Source organism: Protobothrops mucrosquamatus, unplaced genomic scaffold, assembly GCF_001527695.2.
Source record: "Protobothrops mucrosquamatus isolate PMUCROS unplaced genomic scaffold, P.Mucros_1.0 scaffold3735, whole genome shotgun sequence".
Lineage (NCBI taxonomy): Eukaryota > Metazoa > Chordata > Lepidosauria > Squamata > Viperidae > Protobothrops > Protobothrops mucrosquamatus.
In genome coordinates, this window is record NW_015389688.1 from 1,536 (window position 1) to 29,379 (window position 27,844).

The 27,844-nt window shown below is 33.3% G+C and overlaps 1 protein-coding gene across 1 annotated transcript; it reads right to left on the reverse strand.

Annotated features, from left to right (window-relative positions):
• Positions 1–790: 790 nt before the first annotated feature.
• On the reverse strand, positions 791–27,204 carry LEPR (leptin receptor; the record flags this gene model as incomplete). Its single annotated transcript, XM_015827491.1, has 16 exons — positions 27,058–27,204; positions 26,787–26,913; positions 24,149–24,427; positions 23,512–23,635; positions 16,050–16,255; positions 12,775–12,920; positions 11,775–11,919; positions 10,734–11,027; positions 10,532–10,649; positions 6,892–7,091; positions 4,467–4,615; positions 4,110–4,269; positions 3,941–4,023; positions 2,537–2,753; positions 1,433–1,615; positions 791–886 (listed from the first exon to the last, which is right to left on the reverse strand). Coding segments are annotated over exons 1-16 (2,674 nt in total), but the record flags the coding sequence as incomplete, so codon positions are not given.
• Positions 27,205–27,844: the final 640 nt, after the last annotated feature.

Consider the following 27,844-nt stretch of genomic DNA (forward strand, 5'->3'; position numbering starts at 1 on the left):
CTATTTTGGTCCCATCTTCTCAGAGAAGATATGCATTCAACTAGGCAATTTTGAAGAGCAGATTGAGGGAGCAGCATTTTAGCTTCAGTTTAATCAAAATAGTCAGGAGTACCTACTGCCCATGAACAAGTTCACATTTCCATATGAATTGTTTCTTAAAATATTGAAGGAGCTCTGTTTCCTGTTTGGTTCTGTATTTAATCAGCCAATATCAGGCTCACCATATTTCTTCTTGTGATATTTGAAATTAGCCATCCTCCTTTTAATTTAAAAAATGCTACCATGGAAGAAAAAAACTGTGTTCCTATGAGAATTTAAGCCATGAATCATACACAAGGTTAGTATCTTTTGTTTTATTGCTTCCTGTGTATCTTTTTTCAGTTGGGACAAGAATGCAGTCCAATCCAGTAGACTTAGTAATATGTTTTTGGCTGCTTTAACACTTAACAAAATTAGCTGTGTCTATAGTGCCATCTTGTGAGTTTAAGTGGAGGAAGTATGCCAGATATGATAGATAAACAATTTGCATGATAAATATGTGACTGTTCCGAAATGTGTCACTTGTATGATCCTTTGTAGTCTGAGTGGCAGCAGTCATTAACAACACAATCTCTTTCAAACCACTTGTTTTTGCAAGCAGCTTTTACATTCTCTCTACTAACTGGAATATAAACATAAGTGGAAAAAAGTTTTTAACATATACTCATTTTTGTTATGAACCGTGTCCTAGTATTATTTGTATTCTCATTATTATTTAAGAAGTTCTAAGGTAATAATTCACTAAAATCACCTTTGGAAAATCCTTCTGTTATCGCAGGTTTTGTGATTCCTTCATTAATGACCGGATATAAACTGAATCTGTACTTCTCAATGAGAACGAAGTTATCTGGAATAAAGCAATAATGTTTAACTTACCAGCAACTCACAGTCAGTCAAATTCATAGAAGAGACTCACAGCTATAGAAAGCCTCAGAATTAAAGAAAATCAAGCACCAGTTTGAGACTTACAAGTTTGGAAAACTGGCATTTTCCTATATTCTATTGCTTTGACATGGAGAGCTACAAATAGCTTCTCAAAATCATGAATAAAATGTTACTACATATAACAATAACACTCTTCTTGTACATCTACCACAATTTAAGTTGGGGCAACCTGCAGTTGCTTAATTTCTTATATGTTGCCAAAAAATTAAGGGAGGAATTTTAAAATTCCTATTTTTAAACAAATGAATGCAATTATATTAAATATGACTTAACATGACTTTTTCAGGAATTTTCATTCTTCATTAGTTTTCAATAAATCAATGTATATACAAAATTTCTTATCCTTCTATGTTTTATCTCATGTTCAGTTTATTTTTTTCTTCCAACATAAATATTGTTGTAACAACAACAACAAAACAGAAGCATATGCTTTCATATTCAAACTCACCAAATATATGATACCTCCTAACATTAGAAGGAACTGTTATCCATTTAATTTGTTCTTCTCCATTTAGATTGATCCATTCAATTACAAAGGATGTAACCACATAATCCATAGGTAAAAGTGTCCAGGACATTATTACACAACTGCTGTTCATTGGGTAGATGTTCAGAGACTGCACAATGTTTACTAACTCAAACCAATCAACAAACAAACAAACAAAAATGATAATCAGATGGAAAATTTGAAAGAGAATTCATCCAATCTCTTAAGAAAGAAAATACAAAATTACTTCATTTTACTTTGTAGATTAGAAATATTATAAACTTCACAAGCAAAGAAAAGAATAATATTACTAGATTGCCAATTAGAAGAAACAAGTTTAATTCACATGTAGTAATACAAGTAAATTTATTTGGATAAAAAATTATCAAATTTAGATCAGCAAACCCAACTTTAATCTCCCCAGCCACACGTCCAAATAGCTATACTTCATTATTTTTTGTAATGAAGTGGGTATTAAAATATAATTCGAAACTATAATCAACAATATTTAATATAAAAGTAGTTTTGTAAATCAAATGTAGATTTTGCCTTGTCTCCTCCACTATTCTGGAGGGCATCAATGGAGAGAGGGGAATCAATTGTGTGAAAATGATGGGTACAATTGGGCGATCAAATAAAATGACTGATATGTGCAATGCTTGGTAAAAAGGAACATGACTTTTATCACCCAACTACACCCATTGTTTCAATGTATGATGACCCCATTGACACTTTTACATGCAATTTTGGACTGTGGCCTCGACATGCCACCCAAAAATGACATACTGTCCTTGGCTGAGGAAAATATAGATCACTGAATACTTTCAATGAGAACACTCTCCATATATTTTGGCTATTTTATATACAGGACATAAATCAGCATTCCAGCATGAGACTAATAAAAATGAAAGTATTCAAGATTTTGCTTGGAAATCCTACACTCTTTTATTTAAAGGGAGGACCTTCCAAAAGATCCGTAGCTTCTAAATACCTTCTTTATTTAAAAGTACAGTCATACATTAGAAGGGTTGTGTGGGAGCAATAATCCAAAATGGTTACTCTTACCTGTGCTTATTTGTTGTGAGAGAGTTAAAATAAAATTCACAGAGGAAGGTCCAATTGAGTTGATAGCTAGAATTTTAACAGAATGTATATCTTCGGACCATGAAAAGGTGTAAGTAGTGTCATTTTCTATATAGTCAGACCAAGCAATGTTTTCTGAGGTATTATGCTCTACTACATAGTCTAGAACACTACACAAAGATAGATTCTTCATCAGTGGCTGTAAAAAATTACATATATATTAGATATTTTGTATTGTAGCTGAAACTAAAGTTTAGATTTTTAAAAAAAAATAATACAGGAGAAGATATTTGATTCATTTTATAATCATTTTTTTTCCTACGAATATTAACTTTCCCAGTCTTATGTAGCCAATTAGGTCAGAAATTAAACTAATTTGCTGAGAAATCAAGAATTTTAAAATGATTTTTCCAAAGTGCCCTGGAGGTTTTTAAAGTGTGAAAGCAATTAGATGGATTTCTAGTTTAGTAAACTAACTGTGCTGGTTCCATATTTCTAAGAATTCTGATTGGAAACACTTGTTAGTTTAGACAGACAGACTGTTTTGGTTTAAGGCATTGGGTAGAATCCAGTGGCATGGGAACAGAACTTCTGCTCGTAGAAGAAAATTTTTTCTCCTTCTCCATGCGACAGCCCTTGTGTCTTCAGGATTTAATCTTTAGGCCTGGGAATCCTTTGGAGCAAATTTTGAAACCATGTAGAATATTGCAAGGAGAAGGAAGAACTATTTGGCTTTAGGTTTTATTTTCATTAACTGTTGACATTGCAAGTACAGTTGTACCTGTTCAACTTTTTAAAAAGTTGTAGGAATCTAAAGAACCATGCTAAACATTTGCTGATTTTAATAATAATAAATTTGTTTGGATCATGTATCCCTGAAACCTGCATTATGCCTATCACAAGTAGAAATGCAAAAAAAAAATCTACCTTTAATTCCTTTGAAAACAAATTTAAAAATTCTATTCCCAGGCAACTTACAGCATTAAACTACTAGGGTTTATTTTTCCTGAATCAAAGCTTAATCAGAAAATAGTCCTGAAAAAAAGATACACTTCTGAAGGTTGCATGTAAACAGTAACAATTACATTTTTAAAAGTGGTTACATTGTGGAACTTTAAATTTTTAAAAAAACCTTCCCCTTTTCTATTTAAAAAAGGGTTCTTGATTAATGTATGTTAAGAATTGTGTAAATCGTGACAATGTATAAAATGTCTTCTTCATATTTTTAACTAATTGAAAGAGAAAGCCAAATTGACTATTATCCTACCAACATTAACAGTAAAGGGATTGCGGGTTTAGCTAGTTCCATATATCTAACTGTAAGGACTAATAGAGCATTACAAAAAAAATAGATGTTGAGCATCTTATTATTCTTCTCAGAAGTACCTTCCAAAGCAAAGTGACATTTTTCTGGTTTGTAGTGGGATCTTCATTAATAACTCTCCAGAATTCTGGTCCTCTCAAAGGTGCTGGAAAAATAATGTATATTTCAAATTGTTTATATACAGCTTGTTCTAAATGAAAGTAGCCAAAAGCATGTAGGTAATATACTGACCTTTGATATCTTTAATAACTGTATAAGCAGATCTACTCCAATCACTCCAATAGCCAATTCCTTCAATCATACTGCAGCGCACCTGAACAATGTAAACTATACAGGGATCTTGTATAGCAATACTCACAGAGGTAACTGATACATTAGAAACTTCCTGAATCTATAAAAAAAAGCAAAGAAACCTAACAAATAATAATACAATAATTTCTGAGAGGCTAAAGCTAAGACTGGATAGTCTGGAGAAAAGAAACACATCAAAATTGTTCTTTTTCCTCCCACGATGAACCGGACACGAATAAAACTAACAGAAGAATCCTCACTCAAGCATTAGTTAGTTTACATTAAATCAGAACATACCTTCCAGTTAATGTCTTCTCCACTAGCCACATATCGAATTTGAAACTGAAGGTCATTCTTTGGAAGTTCGGGGTTATTCCAACTCACTTTTAGTTGCCCAGTGTCCTCTGTGATTTCAGCTTTGACACTGAAGGGAGAGAATGGCTTCACTAGAAAGGTAAACAAAAGAAATTTGTCTGACTTACTGAATATCTCCATTGGATACATATGCATTGGTTCTTCCCTATTGCATTTCACTAAAGCAATGGTATCCGGCAATTTATAAAACTGTGTCTTTATCATACTTTAATTGTAAAGCAATTGCAGTAGTAACCTGTTGCCTTAAAAAAAGAAAAAGTTCCTTCTCATGAAAAACTTCATCTGGGATTCTTTCTTTCCCAATCTAGAATCAACTCATGACTACTGTGTTAAACCTGTCCTGAAATACGGAGGAAAGCATTGCTCCTCCAAAGTTTTCAACAATCTGGTAAAGACGGCCGTCTAAAAATTATAAAGATTGCCCAATTCTAGAGATTTTATGGAATTAGATTTCTGATTTTATACTTCCAAGATTAGCAGTGAGGCACTGCACAATAATATACAGTGCCTTTTTTGTTAAAAAAAAAATGCCGGAACTCACACACGTCATACAACCTGCCTTGCCTACCCTACAAGGTTCCTTCCAAAAAAGGTCCCGGAACTCCGTTGTGGGCGTTCTATGACAAAAAAAGCCCTGGTAATATATAAAGAAGAGCAGTTACCAAACTATTAACACATGATGCAGATGCAAGATCTAATTAGAAATCATTTTGTTTTCAAATTCATTTTAAGTAAATTTTATAATAATTTAATAAGGAAGCCAATTCTTTTTTGTGGTTTTTTGAAATGCAACACGTTTAACCTGTTCAGTAAAGATGATTGGTTCAAACTGCTCAGGAAATCACAGCAATGGTTGCTGATCTTCAGCAATGCTAGAAAGTAACCGTAATCTCAGGCCTGTTGAGGGCAATGGGGTGGATTTATAAAGTAAAAATGTATTATTTTTTTCCCCTTATAATACGTCATTGTCCCATTTTCTCATTCTTCACCACCTTCCCAGCAGGCTGACTCATGCACAATACTGAAGATCTGTAAGAAGGAAAATGCTCAGAACAATGGACTGTAGGCAGGTGAGGCTGGGAACAATGAGAAGTTAACTACTCCTGTATTCACACCTCTTGTTTGATGTTAAATGAGGCATCTTTCCTGTGTTGCTTTAAAGGTGGAAGGAGCAAACAACAAACACTGCAGCCTTTGCCTTATCTGTAGCTGCAACAGAACTGAATCTTCAAAACGAATCTTTAAATGACCATATAAGGCCTTACGATCTTGTTATTGAATCCTGCAATGTGATTCTAGAACACAGAAAAATCTGTTCTATACATCACCTTCCTATCTATCAACATGGAAATATAATAAAGGCATGTTAGAAATGAAAACTTATTTTAAATGTTTATTGCAAGGCATGATAATTATTATAATTTCATATGCATTTAATTTTCTTTCAGTTTTAATAAAAACAGCTATCTTTATCTCCCACACAGGCTTACCATTACTGACTGAATAATTAAAATTGCCAATTGAAAGGAATTTTTTGGTGGCGGAATATGAAAAAAAAAATAGAAAAAAAAAATTCAACCCAATAGCATATATGTAAGAAGCAGCAATTACATTTTTGTAATTACAGATTGAAATGCAGGATACATCTTAAAAGGAATGTTATATTGTGGCTTGCATTAGCTGTATTACATATATCTTAAAAGGGAGGCAAAAACCTAGAGTTTTTATTTCCGTTTCATTTATACATTTAAAAAGCTGTTTTGCAAACTGTCTCTCCTTGGAAATGAAATTTGCTGCAAGCCCCTAGAGAGTTGCATCTGAACATGTATAGTATAACACGCAGATTCAATAATAGCAGCCATCATCTCAAAGTCAAACCTCAGGCTCTGCCTCTTTGGGATATGGTATGTTATAGTAGATAAGGTAGGGCTTTATCAGGAGAAAGTCAGTTTGGTGTAGTGGTTAAGACATCAGGATAGAAACTGGGTGACAGAAAGCACAAAGACAGCTGGATGACCCTTGGGCTTGTCATGCTCTCTCAGCCCTAAGAAGTAGGCAATGGCAAACCACTTCTGAAAGCCTTGACAAGAATACTACTGGGACTTGTGCAGGCACAAGCCAAAGCCAACTGGGACTTGGAAGCACCCCCCCAAAAAGGAGCAGTTATGACGTGACATCACAACCCCATTTATGTCACTCTTCCCTTCCCCTATCCTCCCTTCTGGTTGGTGCTTGTAGTGTGAAGATAACACTAATCTTCATTAAAAAAAAAGAAGAAGACAACGACCCATGATATCTTCAAATCAATTTAGACCATAACCCATTGTTAGAAATCCCTTTCACTTACCTACTTCTTTTGGAAGGATACATACTGGCCTTGAAGTAATTGTTCCCAGTGAGTGCTTAATCTCTATCCACATAGTATATCCAGACAGAAGGTAAAAGGGTTGAAAGATGCACTCATAGACATTATTCCTCAGCAAATTGCATTCTTTCACCTCTGAATCTGAATGCATGCTAGGAGATTCTGAACAGTATATATCATTTCTTAAAACAAGAAAATAATGCAGTTATGTAAACCTAGCATTTGAAATCACATAATTACTTTAATATAACTTCATAAAAAGAATGCAAATGATAAAGTAGTCTTCACATAATCTGCGTTTTTTTAATTTTTAATTACAAAATTTGTGCTTAACTATTTCAGCTTACTCAGCTAAAAATGAGCTATTTTATTTATGTATTCATTAATTTGACAAATTTATATGTCATTAAACCAGATTTCAGCATATCTCCCTGAAATAAAGCTATATCTTATAGTATATTAAGATGTAAACAACATCCTTAGGCAAATGCCTGGAAAACCTATTTGCATCTCAGAATTTCTCATTTTAGATCATTTAGATGACCATTGAATCAAGTCTAATTAATGAACAAGCCTGAAGCTCATTCTATCTATACCCATTTTGCTACAATGTCTCAGGCTATTGGCCTCATCATTACATTTTAGGCTGAGTTTGTCCATACTGCCATTTCAGTCAGATGGGAAGTCAATTATGTGAAGTACTGGAAGACATTTGGCATGTGTCATCTTACCAGAATCTGAGTACACACAGCTGGTGTACTCATGATTGATTACTTGATTGTTATTATTAGTCATGAAAGATATTGCCTCTTTAACCAAGCCATAGATTGGAGTCTTTTTGAAAATAGGTAGGTCATTCAGTTTTATATTTATGTTTTGGCAATTCACCAGAAAAAAATAAGCCTCATGGTTTGATGTAAAGTCTACTAAAATCAGTGGCAATTCTGATATTGACAATGAATAGCATCTGTGAGGAAACGAATAAATGTTTCTACAAGATGCCACACTAAAGAAAGGAATTGCCATTATCAATCTAGATTCTCTCTGCGTTGGTGAAAAACTAAAAGTGACAGGTACATAATATGTTTACTTTCATTCTTGTTTTGTCCTTCTTTTGCACAGTTTGGGGGTGGAGGAGTGGGAAATTGAATTATTGATTCTATAGCACTGACTGGTGACATAATTTGTCTATGTGAAAGTGAACACATGAACAAAGATTACTAAGGGGTATGTGCCATGTAGCAGTAGAAAAGAGAGACAGAGACAGAGATCATTTCTAGTACACAAGGAACTTTGTAAATCTTATTCTTGTTCATCTTCACAATGACTCTAAGAAACAGGTCAATATTAATCTCATTTTGAGAATGGGAAACAGAGGTTGAGGAAAGGAAGGTGATTTGAACAACACTTTGCAAAAGCTAATATCCAATGCTGCCTCAATACTGCGCCAAGGAGCCTTAAGCCAAATATACTACGTACTCCTTTCCCTGGCAAAAGACATCAGACTAAATTTATTGATTTAAAATGAAACTCAGTTTTTCCTCTAAGATGCTCAGAACTGTATTTGCAGCTTAACAATAAAACTATGACTATATTAGGCTGTGAGACAGTGAATAAGACAAACATAGTTCAGAGGTCTTCACAGTTAAGCCAGATTTGAATCTGCAACACCTTAGTTACTGCCAGAAATGTCCAACGGGAAGGGAAGGCAAATTATGAAAGCAGCTTTCAGCATTTTCAGGAAAGCTCTAGATCCTGTGGATGCTTCTGGTCACCATGTTATATTACTTATTTGTTAAAGTGTCAGTCCGTGATTGACCACCAGTTTAGCTGTTCCAAAACACACTATCCAGAAACTCTGGTCAGCAAGTGCTGGTTAGAGCTAAAAGGTAGCAGATGAGGTAGCACCACTGGATTGATTCACATTAGCATGAAGAATGAAGACACAGGGGTCAGTCCTGATCATTTGATGATGATGATAGAGAGAATGATTATTTATTTATTTTTATTTATTTATTATGAGATTTATTTGCCACCCATCTTGTGTTCAATGACCCCCGATGGCTTACAACATAAAAACATTAAAAAAATAAATGAATTTCATAATAAATAAGTACAAATAAAACCTATTTTTCAGAAAGGACAGATTTTGTTGTATAAAAGGAACACTTGAGGATTCAAGAACATTGGGTACTATGTTATAATCTTTAATACGCTTAAATTCCCCTAGAAAACTCAGATTAAATAACCTAAGCTCAAAGAATAGTCTGGGCAAACCATCTTCATGACCTGGTTGAATTAATAAAGCTGGGGTTATCAAACCTGCAAGTAACACAAAATCTGGGAGTTTAATTCATACCCCAGACAATCAAACTGGTTATCAAAACTGGTAAACTGGTTACTTTAAAAAGTGATAGTTCTTTAAACTGTCATCTATACATTACATTTACACACATGTTATATATTTGCGCAAAGACCTGTAGAGAACTTTCTAAAGTTTACAAAGCCATATCCATTACATACAACTTGGCTATACACCATTTCCGCTAGAACCAATAAGTGATTCCAAAGGAAGAGAAAGGACTGCAACTGGGTAGAGGGATGAGTTGCATAAGATTAAGCACAGTTGATCACTATCTGAGCAAGAAGTCAATATGAAGCTTGTAATAATTGTATAATATCTTGATGAAAATTTCTGAAGAACTCAATATATTAGCACATTTATTTGTGCATTTTGGTTGGCCCTAACAAAAGTACTGTCTCAGCACATGGAGGCACCTAGTTCAACTGTTGTTCATTGAATACCTATGCAAGACTGGACCTGGTTTGACCTACATGGACTATCAGTGGTACTACGAGATTGGTATATTTAAAAAAATACTGCAGGAAGTAATGGCAAAACACATCTTTGATTACATGGAAACTACCGGGACATATCCCCAAATTATAGTGAATTATCTTGATAGGAAGAACATCTCAGCAATGGATGGTTCCAATACAGCTAAATATATTTAATAATTTATTACAATGAATACTTTTTAATGTATTTCATCTCTAGAAAGTCAACAAAATCAGCACTATTACAACAAGAATTATGACCATAATGCAAGAAGCAGTATCATGAATAAAGTTTATAAGGCACATTGGTATTTATAGAGCTAAATTTCAAAATCGAAAGGGTCACAAAATATCTCTACTTCTGCTGTTTAAAAACCAAAATTTGGGACCTTAACAGTGTGCATCAGATATTTGGTCTCAAAACTGCTATTAAGCTCTAATATGGTAAGTGATGAGGAAATATCATAAAGGTTGCCTGTCAAAGTTACAATTTCTAGCCCAAGCTCCCATTAGAATTAATGATGCTGCAATTTCCAGACTATCTAAATTATGTTTAGCCATGCTCTCTGAAATTTTGAAAGTTGCACTCACCTCTGAGACTATCAGATTTGAAAAAGCTAATTTAAAGAGCAGAGAATTCAATTTTCCCACTTAAGTCACATCCAACCTTTCTTTTAATTAAAAGTTCCGTATCACTGTACAGTATAGGATTTTCCTCAACCCTGTACTAACTTGAGCTCTGAAAGAAATAGCTTTTCAAAAATATATTAAAATGAACATATACCTGTAGTATTTTAACAGCAAAGTACTCTCCAAAAGTATTGGATCTGGTTTGATGGACCAGGAACAGGTCATTTTTTGTAAGTTGCCATAAGTTTCACATGTGATATTGATATTAGCATCTATTTGAAAGACAGCATTAGTGAATATGCAAAGAATAAGGGTTCATCAATATTTATAATTGTAGAAACAATCTGATATATTACCTATTATGTATAGTTCAGCATAACGATGATTACATTCCTTATTTTCATTACAACAGTATAAAGCGTTAAAAAGAAATTTTCCTCCAGGCTTCATTGCAGGCAAGTTGGTAAGTGTAATTTTGCTAGTGTAGTCATTCACAAAAGTATACTGACTACTTGGGATTTCTTTTGCTAAATTCAACCACCACACTATCTTCTTTGATGAGATCATTTTGTTTTTGGTTTTATAAATACAATAAAAAGAAACGTTTGTTCCAACACTTGCTAGGAGTTTGGAAGGGAAATACATGACATCTATTACAAACAAAAGAAACAAACATTATATTTTAAATAATTTTGTAACATTATTCTTTATAAAAATAACCACAAATGTAGGGATTTTTAACCACACATTTACTTAGTTATTTTATATTACTTTGTAATATACTTTGTAATTCTTTTCTCATTAATCAAGTTTCAAATTTCAACACAAGAAAATTCCTTGGATTAGATCATGAGTGTCCAAGCTTTTGGCTTACCTGGCCCACATTGAATGAAGAGGAATTATCTTGGGGCACATATAAAATATATAATATAGTTGATGTATATAAAATCACATAATAATGTTAAAGGTTACAATTTTGTGGGGTCATGTTGCTAGCTATCCGGGGCCATGAACCACAGGTGGACACCCCTGAATTACGTAATATGCTCCTACTCAACTATGAAAGACAGTGCCCCAAACTTTAGAATTCATTGATTCCAGAGGTACATTTTAACTCCCTCCTTTCAATCATTCTATAAAGTGACAAAAACAGCCATTAGTCCACCATTCCTTTATCTTTAATTCATTATTGTGTGTATCTATTCAGGAGGTGTTTGATACATTTGGAAACTGTTATGTGTAATATCTTGTATGCCACTCAAGATCTTTAGATTAGGATAAATTACATATATTGTACAAAATAAACAATTTTTAATTAGCCATGGGCCATGATGCGGATCAAATAAAATGATTTAATATTTTATATCCTGGATTAATAACATTTTACGTGAATGTACCTTGTAGATCCATGTTAAAAGGTGAGCTCCAATCACTCCAAAGACCTAATTCCTGATGGTTCTTGCACCGAATTTGAATTATATATGAAGATTCGAGTAATTCATTATTTATGGTCAGTGATGTTCCCATGGTAATTTTAGCCACCTATGAAATTATTTTTTAAAAATAATATAATAAGAATAATGCAGTTCTTTCACTGAATTAACTTAAAAAACCAAATCAGAGTTGATAAAATGAAGCTAATAAAAAACAAAAGAGGGTTTATTTCTTGGTTTTAACACATGATGTTATATAAAGTTTATGTGTCCAGAATGCAAAGGTTACATACGTGCACTCCATGAGGAAATTGTCCCCTTCCAATTTGGTTCATAGAAAATGCATTCAGTAATTCAAAATGAAAATAAAGAGGATTGTGCAACCTTTCACATATGCACATAGAACTTGCTTCCTAGACAATTCCATGCCAAACCTCAAGCAAATTTAAAGTACATTTAGGGAGTAGTATTTTTTGTTTGTTCATGTGCAATTGGGAGAATAGATGGTGATCCCACTGCATCTCACTTAAAAATATGTTTTAGTGCTTGTATTGTAAGCTAATGAGATATAATCCAATGAAAGTGAAGCATATCTCATTAGTTCACAATACAAGCACTGAAAATCTGTTGATTTTAATCATTTCAATGCATAGGTGTCCAGTACAAACCATTATAATGAAAACATAATGGAAGACTGGCTACAAATACCTAAAACATGTGGTTTTTGTATTGATCTGACAACATGTATTTCTTCATTATTCTATCTTGCTGCTCCCAAATGTAAACTCGTAGTTACAAGAAAACTTTGGATTATTCTACATGTACTGAATACCATTTTTATTGCATAGTTCATTTTTCAGTTTCTCAGAAATTTAGACTGTTTAATCTTAAATTAAGATTGCCAAATTTACAGCGACTCTTAAATCTATTTTATAAGAGGCTTAGAATAAGAAGTTTGTCTCACCTGTTGAAAACTTTTAGTTGAGTTTGTAAAACATTTTACTTCATATAGAAATAAGTTGGATTTAGATGCTGGCTGAGACCAAGAGATTTTTAACTGTCCTGTATCTGTCATTTCAACTTGCAGATATAATGGAGGGTCAGGTTTTACTGCAAAATAGCATGATAAACAATATGCCTTAAACACGATGATTTCCAGTAATATTTTAAGCTTGCTAATTTTTTTGTTTTAATTTGATCATCTCTATATGTGTATGCAAATATTTTTATATACATAGGTTCAAATATTTTTAAATATCCCAGTTAATAACTAGAGCACTTTTTTCAATCAATTTCACCTTAAGCAAGAAAGAGTAACCTATTGCCTCATGTTCCAATTAATTAAAACAATTTCAACATACAGTATGCATAAATGCTTTGGCGAAATTGTGGTTGTGGTCTGAAGCAGTTGTGGCTGGAGTTTGTTCAGAATCCAAAAGAAACAAAGTAATAATTAAAATTCTCATATTATTTAGTATATCCAAGCTTGGAAGGAAAATATCCCATACCAGGCAACAGCTTTGGTGAAAAAAGAGCAAAATTTGGTATTTATCTTTTTTTAAAAAAGATGAATAATACAAATAAATGACTATGAATGGGCCAGCCTTTTTGGAAAATTGATAACTAGATGGTCTTCCTTGGTTCAAGCAATATGTGCAAGAATGAAGGGAGATCTGTTTGATGATTTAAAGGCATTGGTATGGAAGCCTGATTGGCACAAAAAGAAAGCCAGAGTTAGATTGAAAAAAAAATGGGATTTTTTGATTTATGATATATCCTAAAGTCTCAAATAATGGGCTAAAGAGAGATTTTTAGATGAAGGAAAATATGATTATTGGATTTAAATATTCCTGTTAAATGATAAAAAATAAGGGATTACCTGGCTTAATATTTAGGATTTAGACGTATAAGGGAAATGAAAATTAACAATTAGGAATTAGCTTCGAACTATTGTTTAGCCCAGATAATATAGATGATGGACTTGAGACAATAAAAGACATTCTATTAGTAAGTGATGATGTATTAGGATTAGAAATAGAAAATGTTTATGAAATAAGATAAGAATATATTTAAGTAAGTAATATGTATATTCTAGATATGATAACTTTTATGCAGTGAAATAAAGGAAATTTGGATTACCCGAAACTCAAACACTATGGATATTAAAGGTTAAATTGGAATATTGTAATAAAAAACTAAAAACTAGGTAAAACTTAAAAACAGGATATGGATATGTATAAGCAAAAAATATATTGATAAAGGTTTTAATTAACTTTGTTATAATTAAAAATCTATTAGCCTAAATGTGATGTAACAAATGTTAAGGGAAATAGAGAAGGAATTTTTGGTGATGTAACCTGAGATATGTACTAAAGATTTTGTTACTGAACCACTGATTACCCAGTCACCACGCTGCTTTCCGAATACTCAATGTAAAACTTGAAAACCAATAAAACTTGTTTTTTAAAAAAATACAATATATCAATAAACTAGCAAGTATGATTAAAATCTAAAAAGGCAATAAAATCGATATTTGCACTAAATGAAGCTTACAGTAGATCATATGTAAAGTTTTGCTAACAATTATTACTTAGTCTTATGAATATATACAAGATTGCATTCCCAGCAATTCAGCACATAGTGATTTATATTATGAATATTCCTGGGGCTGCTGCTTGAGAAAGTGTGCACAAGGGCAAAGCTACAACTTTTATTAAATAAAAGATCATACTTCATGTGACTCATTTTTAAAAACTAATTACCACTAGAAAGTCTGTGCCTTGGAAGAGTAAGTTTAAAAGTGGAAGTTAACATCACAAAGCTCACTTTCGCCATTCCATTCCAGAACAAAGTATTGCTGACTTTTGTATAAAGTTATCTTAATCCATATTTTTAAAAATATATGCAGACCTTGCATCATTTGAAGTGAAGTAACTGAATTATACCAAATGCTATTTTAATTCTGCTAACTACAAGTTTTAAAATATCTGACCACTGAATAACATGATTTACAAAAACATTGTGCAATTTCTGTAATTCCATCATGTTTCGAAAACATTAACTTATATTATAATTAATATAAAACACTTATTCTAAAAGATTTATATTAATTTACCGAACTAATATAATAAAGAAAAATTGTCTATCAATTTTTTAATTATAATAAAATACAAAATAATTCAATGAGTAATTTAGAAGCAGCTAACTTATTAAGCCAGAAAGTATCAAAAGATTAAATGCAACCATCATCTGATTATATAAAACTCTGATTTAATTATATAAAAGTAAAATTTAAAAAAAACCAAATTGTACTAATACAGCTACTAAAATGCAACCCTTCAGATGGTTGGCATCCCCTCAATTTTTTTTCCTATTTTTACTGTTCATACTTGGAATAAAGCATTACAAAGTGAAATTGTATGTTTAAAAACATGAAAGTTTTTTTTCATAAGAACCCAGATCAACTTCCCCATCTTTATTCCATCAAGATATGTTGAAAATTCCCACAATTGTTAGCAAGCAGTTCTGGGACCTGTAATTCCAGTATAACTAAGAGTGTCATAGAATAGAATAGAATTCTTTATTGGCCAAGGGTAATGGGACACACAAGGAATTTGTCTCCGGTGCATAAGCTCTCAGTGTACATGCAAACAACAAAGTAATATAATCATACGATACCAATAAGAGAAATAGTAGAAAATCTATTATTTTATTAGAAAGGATTTGTATCTTTGACTTGTCAAACCTTCATACTCGTTTGAGTGTTTTGTGCCACAGTGTGGATTATGAAAAATAATATATTATTCCTTGAATATAATTTTATTTATAATATACTATGAATTTAAATAATTAAATAATAATTAAATAATATAATTTACTCATATTAAGTCTGAATAATCAAATGCCAAATTACAAATCACAATATTCAATGAATGCTAGATTTATAACTAATAATATTAAGTCAACATTTTAGGGAATTCATTCAGGACTAGTATCATTAAACAGAATGACTGTTGCCGGGATGCAAAAAAAAGATTTTAACATAAACATTTAATTCTATGTTGCTTTTCCCATTACTTCACAGTTCTGAGATAATTTCCTCTTTAAAATAAGTTTAACTTAACCATAGTGCAGACCAAGTTTGTCTTCATTATTATGGAGTTTCAAGAATAATTCTGGCTCAGTCTAACAGAGCTTGGCAAGTATGCTTTATGTTTTTGCTAATAAATCAAAACTTACCAACATCTATAGGTTTGACTGACATCAGTGGTGACTGCAGTAATATATTACCATTAGTGATCTTGAGCCACATAATGTAAATATGATTCAGTTTTACTGAAGATATCTGACATTCATATTTTTGGGATTTTAGAGTATTACAGTGAGTGACTGTAGAATTTTCCTTTAGTGAATTTGTAGAAGAATTTTCCAGTGATGCATCTGTTCTGAAAAGAAAATAAAACTAGTCATTTTCTTGCTATTTTTTTTACTAGATTACTCAGAGGATTTTATTAGAAATTCTGTAAATTGCTTGCATTATTTTTGTTATGCATGTAAGAAATGAAAAAAACTGTGTTATAAATGCCACAAAGCACTTTTACTTATGCAAAGCATGATAAATATGTGTAGCCATTTTATATAATTATAACAATCCATTCCAATTATATTATTAAAATACATTTCTACATCAATATCTATAAGCACTATCAAGACATTCCCATGGCAGATGGAAGAGTAAACATTTGGGTGATAATGTGTCTATACTATTGCAACTATCCCATTTTTATCCATTTTATCTTTTTTATTTAAAATAGAGGAAAATGTTCATAATGTGAAATCTTCACTGGCCCCAAACCGATCAGTCCATGGAACTCCCTGTCTTGTCCTATAAGTCAGTGGTGGCGAAACTTTTAGAGACCAAGTGCCCAAGAACCACCCCGCTCCCTGCCCTGCCCCTGCCCCGCCCGCCCACCCGCAGGGCTACCCACCACCTCCACGGCCTGCCGCAGATCACCCAGATGGCCCAGCAGTGCCATGGCAACCATGCCCTCCGCCCGCGCCCCGCAGCATCATCTGCGCACAATGGAGCGTGAAGGTGGAGTCTTGTCCCCACTGCCTGGCTGCCATATCCTTGGCTACACTGCTCCGTGCGGGACACACCCGGGGGTGACTCTCCTGCGGGGGGGGGGCTGCTGGTGAGGAGGGGGCCGCAGGGGGAAGTGGGGCTGGGGCAATGGCTCATGTGCCTACGGAGAGGGTTCTGAGTGCTGCTTCTGGCATGTATGCCATAGGTTCGCCACCACTGCTATAAGTGATAAATATGCTTGCTTGCAGGCCAGCTATTCTTTTTGGAAAAGATTTGCAAAACAAGAAAGGAAATAGAGTGCCACTCCATAGGAGGGGAAAAAAACCTAGTGGCTTCTTCTCCCCATTAAAACTCCCACCAACCATCTAAGGCAAGCTCTCTGTAATTATAAAACTTGACTGGGGGAGAGGAAACCTAACTCCGAATCTGCTTCAGTGTTTTACATCCGATTTTTAAATGTTCCCATTTAACAAAGGGAAAAGAATGTGGCGATGACCAGAAGTTGAATTGCTTTACCAGGAAAAACCATAAGACACAAAGTAAGAAGACAGAAACCTCAACTATACAGCACAGCAGGCATGGTTTGAGGGTGACATAATGTGGTTGTTGTCTAAATGCGGAGTTTACGAAATAGTCCAATACTGCTATTGCCCACTTGTGCAGAAAGGCTCAAAAGAATCCAAGAATTAGCACCTCTGTTGACTGTGTGGCACTTATTTGGGCAAACAGAAATTCCTGCAAAATATTATTGTTTATTAAAGGACAATTTCATATGGTTGAATTTTCTGGGTGAGCTCCCCGATTATGTAGCCAGTTTGAAAACTGAACATTTTATAGAATGTTAAAAAAAATCCTATAGGGAAGGAGAAAATATTTTTCTGCAAAAAAAGTTTCTGCTTAATGCTTTAAAATTATTGTTCATTTTATTGAAGAACCAAATCTTCAGTGAGTGAAACACTTTTTAAAGACTGTTTTGAAACCATAAAATCATTCTTCTGGAGCAAGTAGAATCACTTACATTACAATCTTGTTTTTTTAAAATGTAAGTAAGTTAATAAATATCAAACATATTTATACTGTTTGGAAAACGAATTCTTGGAAAAGGGTAAAAAATGGAAGAAATAAATGGAAGGAGCTAAAAAAACCCAGTTGCCTTTGTATAATATTTTGTTATAACATTAGATCCATTTACCTTGGAATGCTGTTGAAATCTTTTCAGAATGAAAAGGTATACTTTTCTTGATTTTATAATCTGAATTTTACTTTTTTTAGTCTGTACAGACATAATACCAACAGAACTAATGTCAATAGCATATGCACAAGGCAAGGAAAAAAGCTTGCAAAGAGAAATATAAAATTGTATCTGTTGCTCTTTAAAAGCCTATGCCTCTTTTCAGCTGTTTCTTCAAAATTATATTCATCGAAATATAAAATTAGCATTAAAATGTCAAAATTAATAACTCACAAATACTCTTATGTTATCTTCATGGTGTTAAAACTAACACTCTAATTTATTAAGTAATTATATAATATGCTTTTTGCATTTCAAACTCTTTTGAATCAATGTGTATGACATCTATGTGTATGATTTTTTTATGCACATCTATTTTTTTATCTTGTCTAGTTTTGCTTTGTTTTTGTATTTTCTTTCTTTTGGGGAGTTTGTATTTTAATGTTCTGAATAAAATAAAAAAAATATTGACCAAAAAAAAAAGAATTCAAATTCTTCTGAGTCTGTTATTTGGACTAAATTATGGAAAGTCTGAGGGTTTTTTTTATTTGACAGTATACTATTTTGTTTTCCTTCCTCTAAAAAATTCAGTTCAAAATATCTTCTTTGGCTGACCTCTCTAAATAATTTTGTTTTTTATCTATTTTTCCCCCACAAACTAGGAAACTGCTCAGATGAAGCAAACATCTTTTTGAATATATATTAACTTGTGACATCCAAAATGGAAGATGTTAGATGAAGTGTACAAAAAGACCAAATTAGCCCTTGGCAACAACGTCAGTGTGAACAGAAGCAGTAACTAACAAAACACCTCAGCCCTTGTGGCAGATTGTCAAAGTAATAAACTAAGCATACACNATAAATTAAAGCAGTGAGTGAGTTTAGCAACAGGGCAAGACCAGGGCAGTTGATCATTTCCTTGCCTGCAACAATGAATAATTTAACAAATAATTTTTAAGAATACTGTGTAGGAAAATTGTCAGCACGAATGATCCCTGTGTTTACTATCTTCTTTTAGTTTTTAGACAATAGTTCTATTCTTGATAAAAAAAATTGTTTGTAGCTCAGGGTAGAACTGTGGGGTCCTTGGTGCTCTCTGAATCTGGTTGTTTTCTTGCAGACATTTAATTGCCAAACTATGGTTGATATGATGATATTACCTAGTTTGGTAATGAAATGTCTGCAAGAAAACATTCAGGCCCAGAGAGCACTAAGAACCCCACTGTTCTACTCTTTTTAATCTAAGGACAATCAAACTTTAGATAGGGTTGCTCAAATGGTGTAGTTCATAACAATCACCCATTTTCTTCTCATTTCCTTTCTCCCTTTCTGAAGGAGAGAGGTGGCACCTTTCACAAAATGAGAGCTTCTTCTACCTCTGAATTTGGATTCAAAGTTTTAGCACACCAAGCTGTATTTAATAAATTAAGATCAATTCAAAAGCAAAAACAAATTTCTGCAATGCAATCTATGCTAAATGAGAGATTTTTTTCCACAGTAATGGTTTGATAGAAGTACATGGAGGAAGAGTAAGATAAATGACCCAGAATAATCTTCCTAAAGTTAAAAGCATCTGAAGGATTTGGGGCTTGAACAATAGATAATATCCTTTTGTGGATATTATCTAGTCCTTCCAAGCTTATAAATTCTGCAGTCTGTATTTTGCATTCTACTGCCAATATTCTGAGACAGCAAATACTGCATGAAAACATGTAAAGCACATCAGTATTACTTCCTAACATTTCAAAGAAAGTAAATATTTCTTCTATGTCCCAGCAAAGTGGCAAGCCATAACACAATCAAAGCCCATATCTTCCCTTTCTGATTAGCAATGGAACACCTGGAACTGACTTCCAGGAAACTTCACAGCTAAACTATGGGTAAAGCATCTGTGTCATTCAAATGAAGCTACAGCCTATACGATATAGGGCCCTAATTTATAATATAGCTAAGAAGTGCCAAATCTGGATTCATGGATGTTCCACATTCTCAGTATCAAATATCACTAATTTAACATTGGTAATTGAACCTTTTTTTTGCACTAAATTGGAACGAAGGTTTGTGATACTGCAAGTTATTATTTCCACCCTTCAATAACTAGGGAAAAATTAGACCATGAAGGCAATCCATAACCAAAGAGAGTCTACAAGTATACCTCACATAAGACATTAGTTACATTAGAACATAAAAAAATACTGCAGTGAAGAAGCCAAAAACAATCTGGAGAAATAGAACACATTGTGTGCTAAAGATGATCATGTTATTGCCAGTGTTGTTGCAATTGAATCTGGAAAATGAATATGTGAAACGGTGTATGATTCAGCGGGCAGGAACTTTGGTTATAATATAATGCCTGAGTAATGGGAAAATGTGGACAAATGGTTTAAAATTTACACTGAATTTGTTACAAAATAATGTATCTAACACCTGATAAATTGTCAAAGATGTATAAAGGTGTCTCAAATATATGTTAGAAATGTAATTTTAAAGGTACTTTGTATCATCTTTGGCAGACCTATGCTGAAGAAAAGAAATATTGGGGACAGATCCATGTTATAGTACAGAAGATCTTTAAAATTAACATAAAATTGAAAGCTGAAGTTCTTCTTTTAGGATTATTGGATAAGGAGTTGGAAAAAAGATCTGGAACTTTATTTTTGTTTATGTTGATTGCAGCAAGAATTCTTTATGCACAGTAATAAAAAGGTACATCAATCCCCACAATAGAAGAATAGCTGGAAAAAGTGATGAGAGCTAGTAGAGAGGGCAAAATTGACTTTTTAATTAGAGAAAAGAATATATCCAGCTTTGTTTCTACCTGGAAAACACTTCTGGACTGTGTATTCGAGTCAAAAGGAAAAGAAAAAAGAAATCTTGACTTTGGGTTTTGTTGATTAAGTTAGTTTGTTCTTACAGAAATAGCTAGTACTTGTTAATTGGTAAAGTAAAAGTAAAAAGAGTCTGCAAATCTATTTTATATTTTATTGTGCTGAAAGAATTTGGAAATCAAAGTTTTCTTTTTTTTCTTTCCCCTTTTACTTTACACTTCTCTTTCCTGTCATTTTCCTTTCCTGTTTCTATACTATCTTTATTTTCATTTGTATTTTATGATAATTCTAATGAGTTTTTAAGAAAAATAGAACACATGAATACTCAATGACAATGATATTTTATTTTGTCTTTTCAAGTATCTTCACAATTACTATGCCATAAAACCAATTCACAATAGAGGTCATAACAATTAAGAATGCATTGCTGGTCAATGCAAGGAGAAAGTGTAATTGGTCATATTGGGAACTCTAAAAAACCGAGTTATAAATTCATATTTTTGGGGCACACTTCTGGTAAACAAAGTGTAGGGGGGAAATACTCTGATTTAAGTTTGTGCTCTATTAGTTGCAAATGTTCATTGTTCCACTGGCTACTATTTTTCTCTAAATTCTCTAAGAGAATTCAGATGTGATTCTTAATATCTCACTTCAAAAAAATTAATTAAACAATTATTTCTTTTAGAAATCTGGAAAAAGCAACATTTTTGGGGAAAAATAAAAATGATTGTAAAATCTGAGGAAAAAGATGATGATGATGATGATGATAGATAGATAGATAGATAGATAGATCGATCGATAGATAGATAGATAGATAGATAGATAGATAGATAGATAGATAGATAGATAGATAGATAGATAGATAGATAGATAGATGGCTTTTTTTCCTCATAGAACGCCCAGAACGGAGTTCCGGCACCTTTTTTGGATGGAACCTTGTAGGGTAGGCAAGGCGGGTTGTATGATGTGTGTGAGTTCCGGCACCTTTTTTTTTTTTTTTTTTTTTTAGAAAAAAAGCCCTGGATAGATAGATAGATGACTGTGGGAATCCTTATAATTGGTTCCTGAATATTTATGCTTGTTTCTTTTGTCTTATAGAGGACATACAAGGTAAATTAAGGCCAACTAGTTAGCCATATATTCCCAGGTTCCCTTGGAGAATCTGTTTGAAGAAGCACAAGGAAGGGAAGCTCATTCTGTTTAAATGAGAGAACTTTCTTCTCATTCTGAACAAGGCAGCCAATGAAACCACAAATATTGCATTCTCCAGTATTGTGAGTTTTCAATTTTTGATATTTTAACAGCCAACTCTACATTCCAGAATAAGTCTTCTGAGTTCAGCATGCCTGGACTCTTGGTCATGATTAAAACCAACCAGGGCTTATTTTGGAAGATAAACATTGTAAAAATGCACAAATGATACATTCATGTGCCTTTTCCTCCTGTGGAGTTTAAAGCAGAAAGCTTTCTGATGTAATGTTTCTAATGAAAACACACATATTCCCATTGGGGGAACATAATATTCAGGCCAGACCACATAAAATAAGTATTTCTGTATTCCATTCAGTAAAACTAAGAACTATGTAAACAAAATATTTTGCTATTGAGAAGACTTTGGAACACAAAATAACATTTTTAGATATTTCAAAGGAGCTGCATGATAATGCAACTACAATTTTAACAGAAGTATCTGATGACAATATAAAGCAGTCTACACTATTGATTGTTATTCCTATTGGCTGTTCCTGTTTTAAGGCCTAAGAAGAAATATTGCTGAAGAAGTGTCTTCATAGACAATATCTTTCACCTGCCAAAAAATAACAGAGTAGAGAGGAGGGAATGTTAAGAGTTTATTTTTCATGTTTGGAATATAGGTCTGGTTCCAGAGTTCTTAAATGCCGTGATACTATGATCTCATAACACAATATATGTGTAATATATCATCTCCAAATAAAATGAATCATTCTCCTGGGGTTAGGGTTGGACTATAAACTTTTCATAATTACATTTTAATCTATTAAGTAAAATTATATAGTGTTAGAATTTTATAAAATAGAACTGTTTCATGGACAATATCCCTGAAATGCAATAACATTTAAAACCATATTTTAACAGGAAGAATAGGCTTGCTTATTGAACGATTACTGAAATCTTTAAATTTATTTTGAAGACAGCAAGTCTCATTCACTCTGAAAAAGAAAAGAGTGTTTCCTTGCATTAAATCAACTTTTTAAAAACTGTTCTTAAAATGTAGATCATGGGTAAGAAGCTATATTTTGCTTTTAGTATTCTGTGTTCCGTGTCAGCCCTTTTTTCCCTTTCAACTTGGTACCTGGTGCTTGGAAATTCCTCTCCCCACTCTTCTACTTTTTTCTTGTTAAAGGAAGACATATTTCCCCACCCCCATCACCTAATATGAAGTAAATCTGATAGAAAGTCTTAAAGCAAAATATAAAACTGGAGCTACTCTTATCAGAAGTCAAAATATTAGAGTGGAATAAGATCCTGTAATTCGTAAACCCCACAAATTTTAACTTGGATTTTGATTATACTTACAATGCATGCAATAGATTAACTGTAAAGTCTTCATTCAAATATGGTGACTTAGTAGATAATTTCACGATGCAAAACAATTCTTCTGTGGTTTCATTAGTCCAAAACTGCAGATTCCAAATTAAATCTAAATAGAAAGTTAAGCATTTTTTAAAAATAAAACTAAAAACATCCTTGTAACCCTGAACTCTTGAAAATAATTTATCATGCTCTCATTGGTGGCCCTATAAATGTAAAAATTAAATTATATCAAATCATTTTTGCAAATACAAAAATGATTTCATGACACATATTTTATTATTCCCCCTCCTTCTGCCCCATCTCATGGACACTCACGTAGAGATCAACTACTATTATGCATATTTATTTATTCCTTCAATAAGGCAAGACTGGGCCATTTCTCAACCGACACTGACTTTAACTCCATTCAAACATCAGCCAAAATTCTGTTGCTAAAAAGATCTTATTTTAAAAAAAGCCATTGTAATTTGTATTAGTTTGGTCACTGTTTTATTCATGATCTATTTTACTACATACAATTTGATTTATCTATATTCTGTGCTCATATTTTCATTGTACAGCAGCTATAACAATTTAAAATAATCTCAGTAATAATTAAAAGCACATTTTCCAAGCACACCTATCTGCTGAAGTGTTGAATCAACAATTCTTGAAGGAATAAATGCTTTGGCTTCCATTTCTGCAGTGTATGCAAAACAATTCATATATGTATCACTCCAGTGGCAACATAAGAAATTATCTTCAGCCACCAATACAGTGGCATTGGCTCCAACTGTACCATGCACATCCTGCCAAGTGGGACCATCCTCTGCAATTCTAGCTGGTATACAGGGCATTTCAAAGCTCTGTGGAGGAATCTGATACACCATGCAATGAGAAATGACCACTTGAAAGAAATCTAAAGAGGGGGAAAAAAAGAATAGTCTGAATATTTTAAATAAGGAAGACCTAAATCACTATTGTTAGTAAAAGAAAGCTTAGATGTACTCACGAGTTTATATATCATTAATTGATATACATTATATATTGCATGAATCAATAGACTTTGATTGCAACAATTTAATTTTTAATATCAACAATGTCTTAAAAGACAAAAGTATATACAAATAGCCAAATAGCATTTATTGTCACACAGTGTCTTATCTGTTGCAATTCTTAAACTACCTTTGGTGGCTTAAATAAACTGAAATGTGTGGACCAAATCTATAACCATTTTTAGTAATGTGAACTGGTGTAATCCTAACAACTATTCAGAATGGCTTAATGTGTCATTCTAACATTCTTTTAGTATCATACTAAAGGATGCAGATCCTGCCTGCCGTAAATAGAGTTTACAGGGAATTCCTGGGTTAAGAGTCTGTCCTTAACTCAAAATTATGTATATGAATTGATTGCCTATTACTAAAAATGGTGGATGGTGTTTTTCCTTTCATGAATCACTGAAAACAGGCTGTACATTTAAAATTTGCAGCTTCAGTGGTTCATCAGCTGGAGGAAGAAATTTTCCTTCCTTGTAAGTCTGAGTTATCCATAAGTTGGACACTCTTAACTTGGGGACTGCCTGTATTCTGTTATAGCATGCTTCCACTTCAGTGTAAAATTTTTATATATTTATTTGTTTGGTACCTTCAAGTCACTGTTGACTCCTGGTGACTGCCTGGGCTAGTCCCTGCAGTTTTCTTGGTAAAGTTTTTTTCTTTTTTTGAAGAGGTTTGCCATTGCCTCCTTTGTAGATCTGAGATAGAGTGACTGGCCCAAGGTTACTCTGCTGATTTTGTGCCTAGGGTGGAACTAGAAATGATAGTCTCCTGGTTTTAGCCTGGGATCTTAACCACTACATTAAACTGACTCTCAGTGTAAAATTACTCCTACTCTTAAAACTGTTGTGGAGAATTGAGAAACTTGGAGTAGAAAAAAATAGCAAAATTATGTCTTTACCATTGTATTGTGTCCTGGAAAAAGTCCAGCTGGTAAATAAGAAGCTGGATCTAACCCAGAGTATACATTTATACAGAAAATTAACTATAACAAGAAATCATATATGATATTATCCTGTAATTAAGGGGTGTAATTCCACCCCTTAATTACAGTATAATATCATATATGATTTCTTGTTATAGCTAACAGACTAACAGTTAAAACAAATCAATCATACTTATTGCCACAGTATTTATTCCTATTCCGCTGCAGAAACTATGTTATCAGAAGATGTGATTAGAATGATAACTTAATAACTTTATTGTCACTTTGAATGTACACTGATCGGCATACATTAAAATGAAATTTTGTTGCATATAGCTCTCAAAGGGTCACCACCTCCAATATACACTACATAAATATGACAAAAACAAATAAATAAATACAGAATTGTGCACATACCCACATATATTATATGACACAGAGAAACAACACAGTCTAGTTCAGATTATGTATACATGTGCATGGCGAGAAAAACGAACCTTGCAATTGACACATCTGTAGTGGAATTCCGCTACAGATGTGTCAATCACATCTTCTGATGACACAGTTTCTGCAGTGAAATAGGAATAAATCCTGTGGCAATAAATATGATTGATTTGTTTTAACTGTTAGTGCAATTATAAACTCATAACATATGTTTGAACGCAATCACTAGTTTTAACACTTGCACTGATTCTGGCATCAAAAATTAGCATCACATTCTGCAGTTTAAAAAGGAATCCATCCTACAAATGAGAAGCAAAGATAAGATATTTCAACTTACTTAACTGTAGAAATCCAGTCAAAATGTTGATCCAGTTCATCTTGTTCTGGTCAATAGATCTTGGAGGAAAATAGGGAGAAAGATCATTTACATTTATAAAATCTGAAGGAGGTTTCAAAAAATTGCCATTTTTCCATAGAATTACAGAGTGAGTGGGATTATTATCAGACAAACACAATAATGAGGTAAGTAACTGTCTTGGAGGGACCTGAGCATTTCAGGTATTAAATGAATGGCTTGCTCCTTAACCTTTGCCACTTGAATGTGCAAACAAAGTTCCTCCATACAGTCATTCAAGAAACTTTCCTTGCTGATGACTGTGTGCTGCTGGTGCACAAATATAGTGATCTATAGTTGATGCTGAACAAATTCTCAGAAGCTGCTACAGTATGCTCTTCAGCCTGACTATCAGATTGAACAAAACTGACAGTCAGTTGAACTAACTATTGTCATTTGAACAAAACAAAAAGTACTTTACCAGCCAGTGCAAAATACTAAGCCTGTAGAATATTACTGTTAACACCACCCAGCTGACAAATGTAAACAGCTTCAAATATTTGGTAAGCATCATCTTGAGTGATGAGTCTTTGGACAATGAAATTGATTCCAGGATCAGCAAGGCCAACCAGATACTGGGATGGCTATATACGAGAGTGATCAATCAACACAACATTCATATCACAACAAAGCTAAAATCTACAGAGCTGTGAGTATCCCTTCCTTCCTATATGGATGTGAGTTCTCAACTCTACTGAAGGCGCATCAAATATCTAAGAAATTTTCACATGCATGCTGTCTGCTCCATCTTTGGAATTTGTTGGCAAGACTGTGTCTCCAACCTGGAGGTTTTGGATTGTGTGGAGTCCACCAGCATGTAGTCCCTGATTCTCAGAGCCCTGATGAAATGAGTGAGACATGTCATCAGAATGCATGTCTGCCATATGCCTTGCCAATTGTTCCATAGTATACTGGAGTCTGTGAAGAGACTGAAGTCGACCATGCAAGCACTAAAAAGACACTGAAAAAGAAACCCTATACCACTGTGATATAGAGCCAAGAAATTAAAAGCTGCACTGCTGACAGAATCTGCTGATGAGCCTTGAGCTATGGGTGCCATCAAAAACTGAAAACTGCGAGCAATGTAGCAAAATAATATCCACACTTAGTACAGCAATGGATTTCCATTGCCCCCATTGCCCTAAACTCTGTGCTTCTAGACAGGGACTCTGTTTCCCTGTCCACAGATGAACAGCATGACAGAATGTCTTCTTCGAACCCAAGGGATATAATAACATCATGTCATATCATCATATCATATCCTGCCATAATATCGAAGGAACATTTCTGAAAAAGGTACTCTTTTAAGAGATTTAGCATAATGATAAAAGTACAGATATATATATATTACATGATAATATGCCAAATAGCATGAAGGAAAACAAACATTTAAAATTCCAAAAGATGTGCAGTGATGAGATTTGAAGATGAAAAAAAACAATCTGGGCAGATATATAGCATCTGTTGGCACCATCTTAAACCAAATGCATGAAAATATGTGGTTTCCTTAAGATG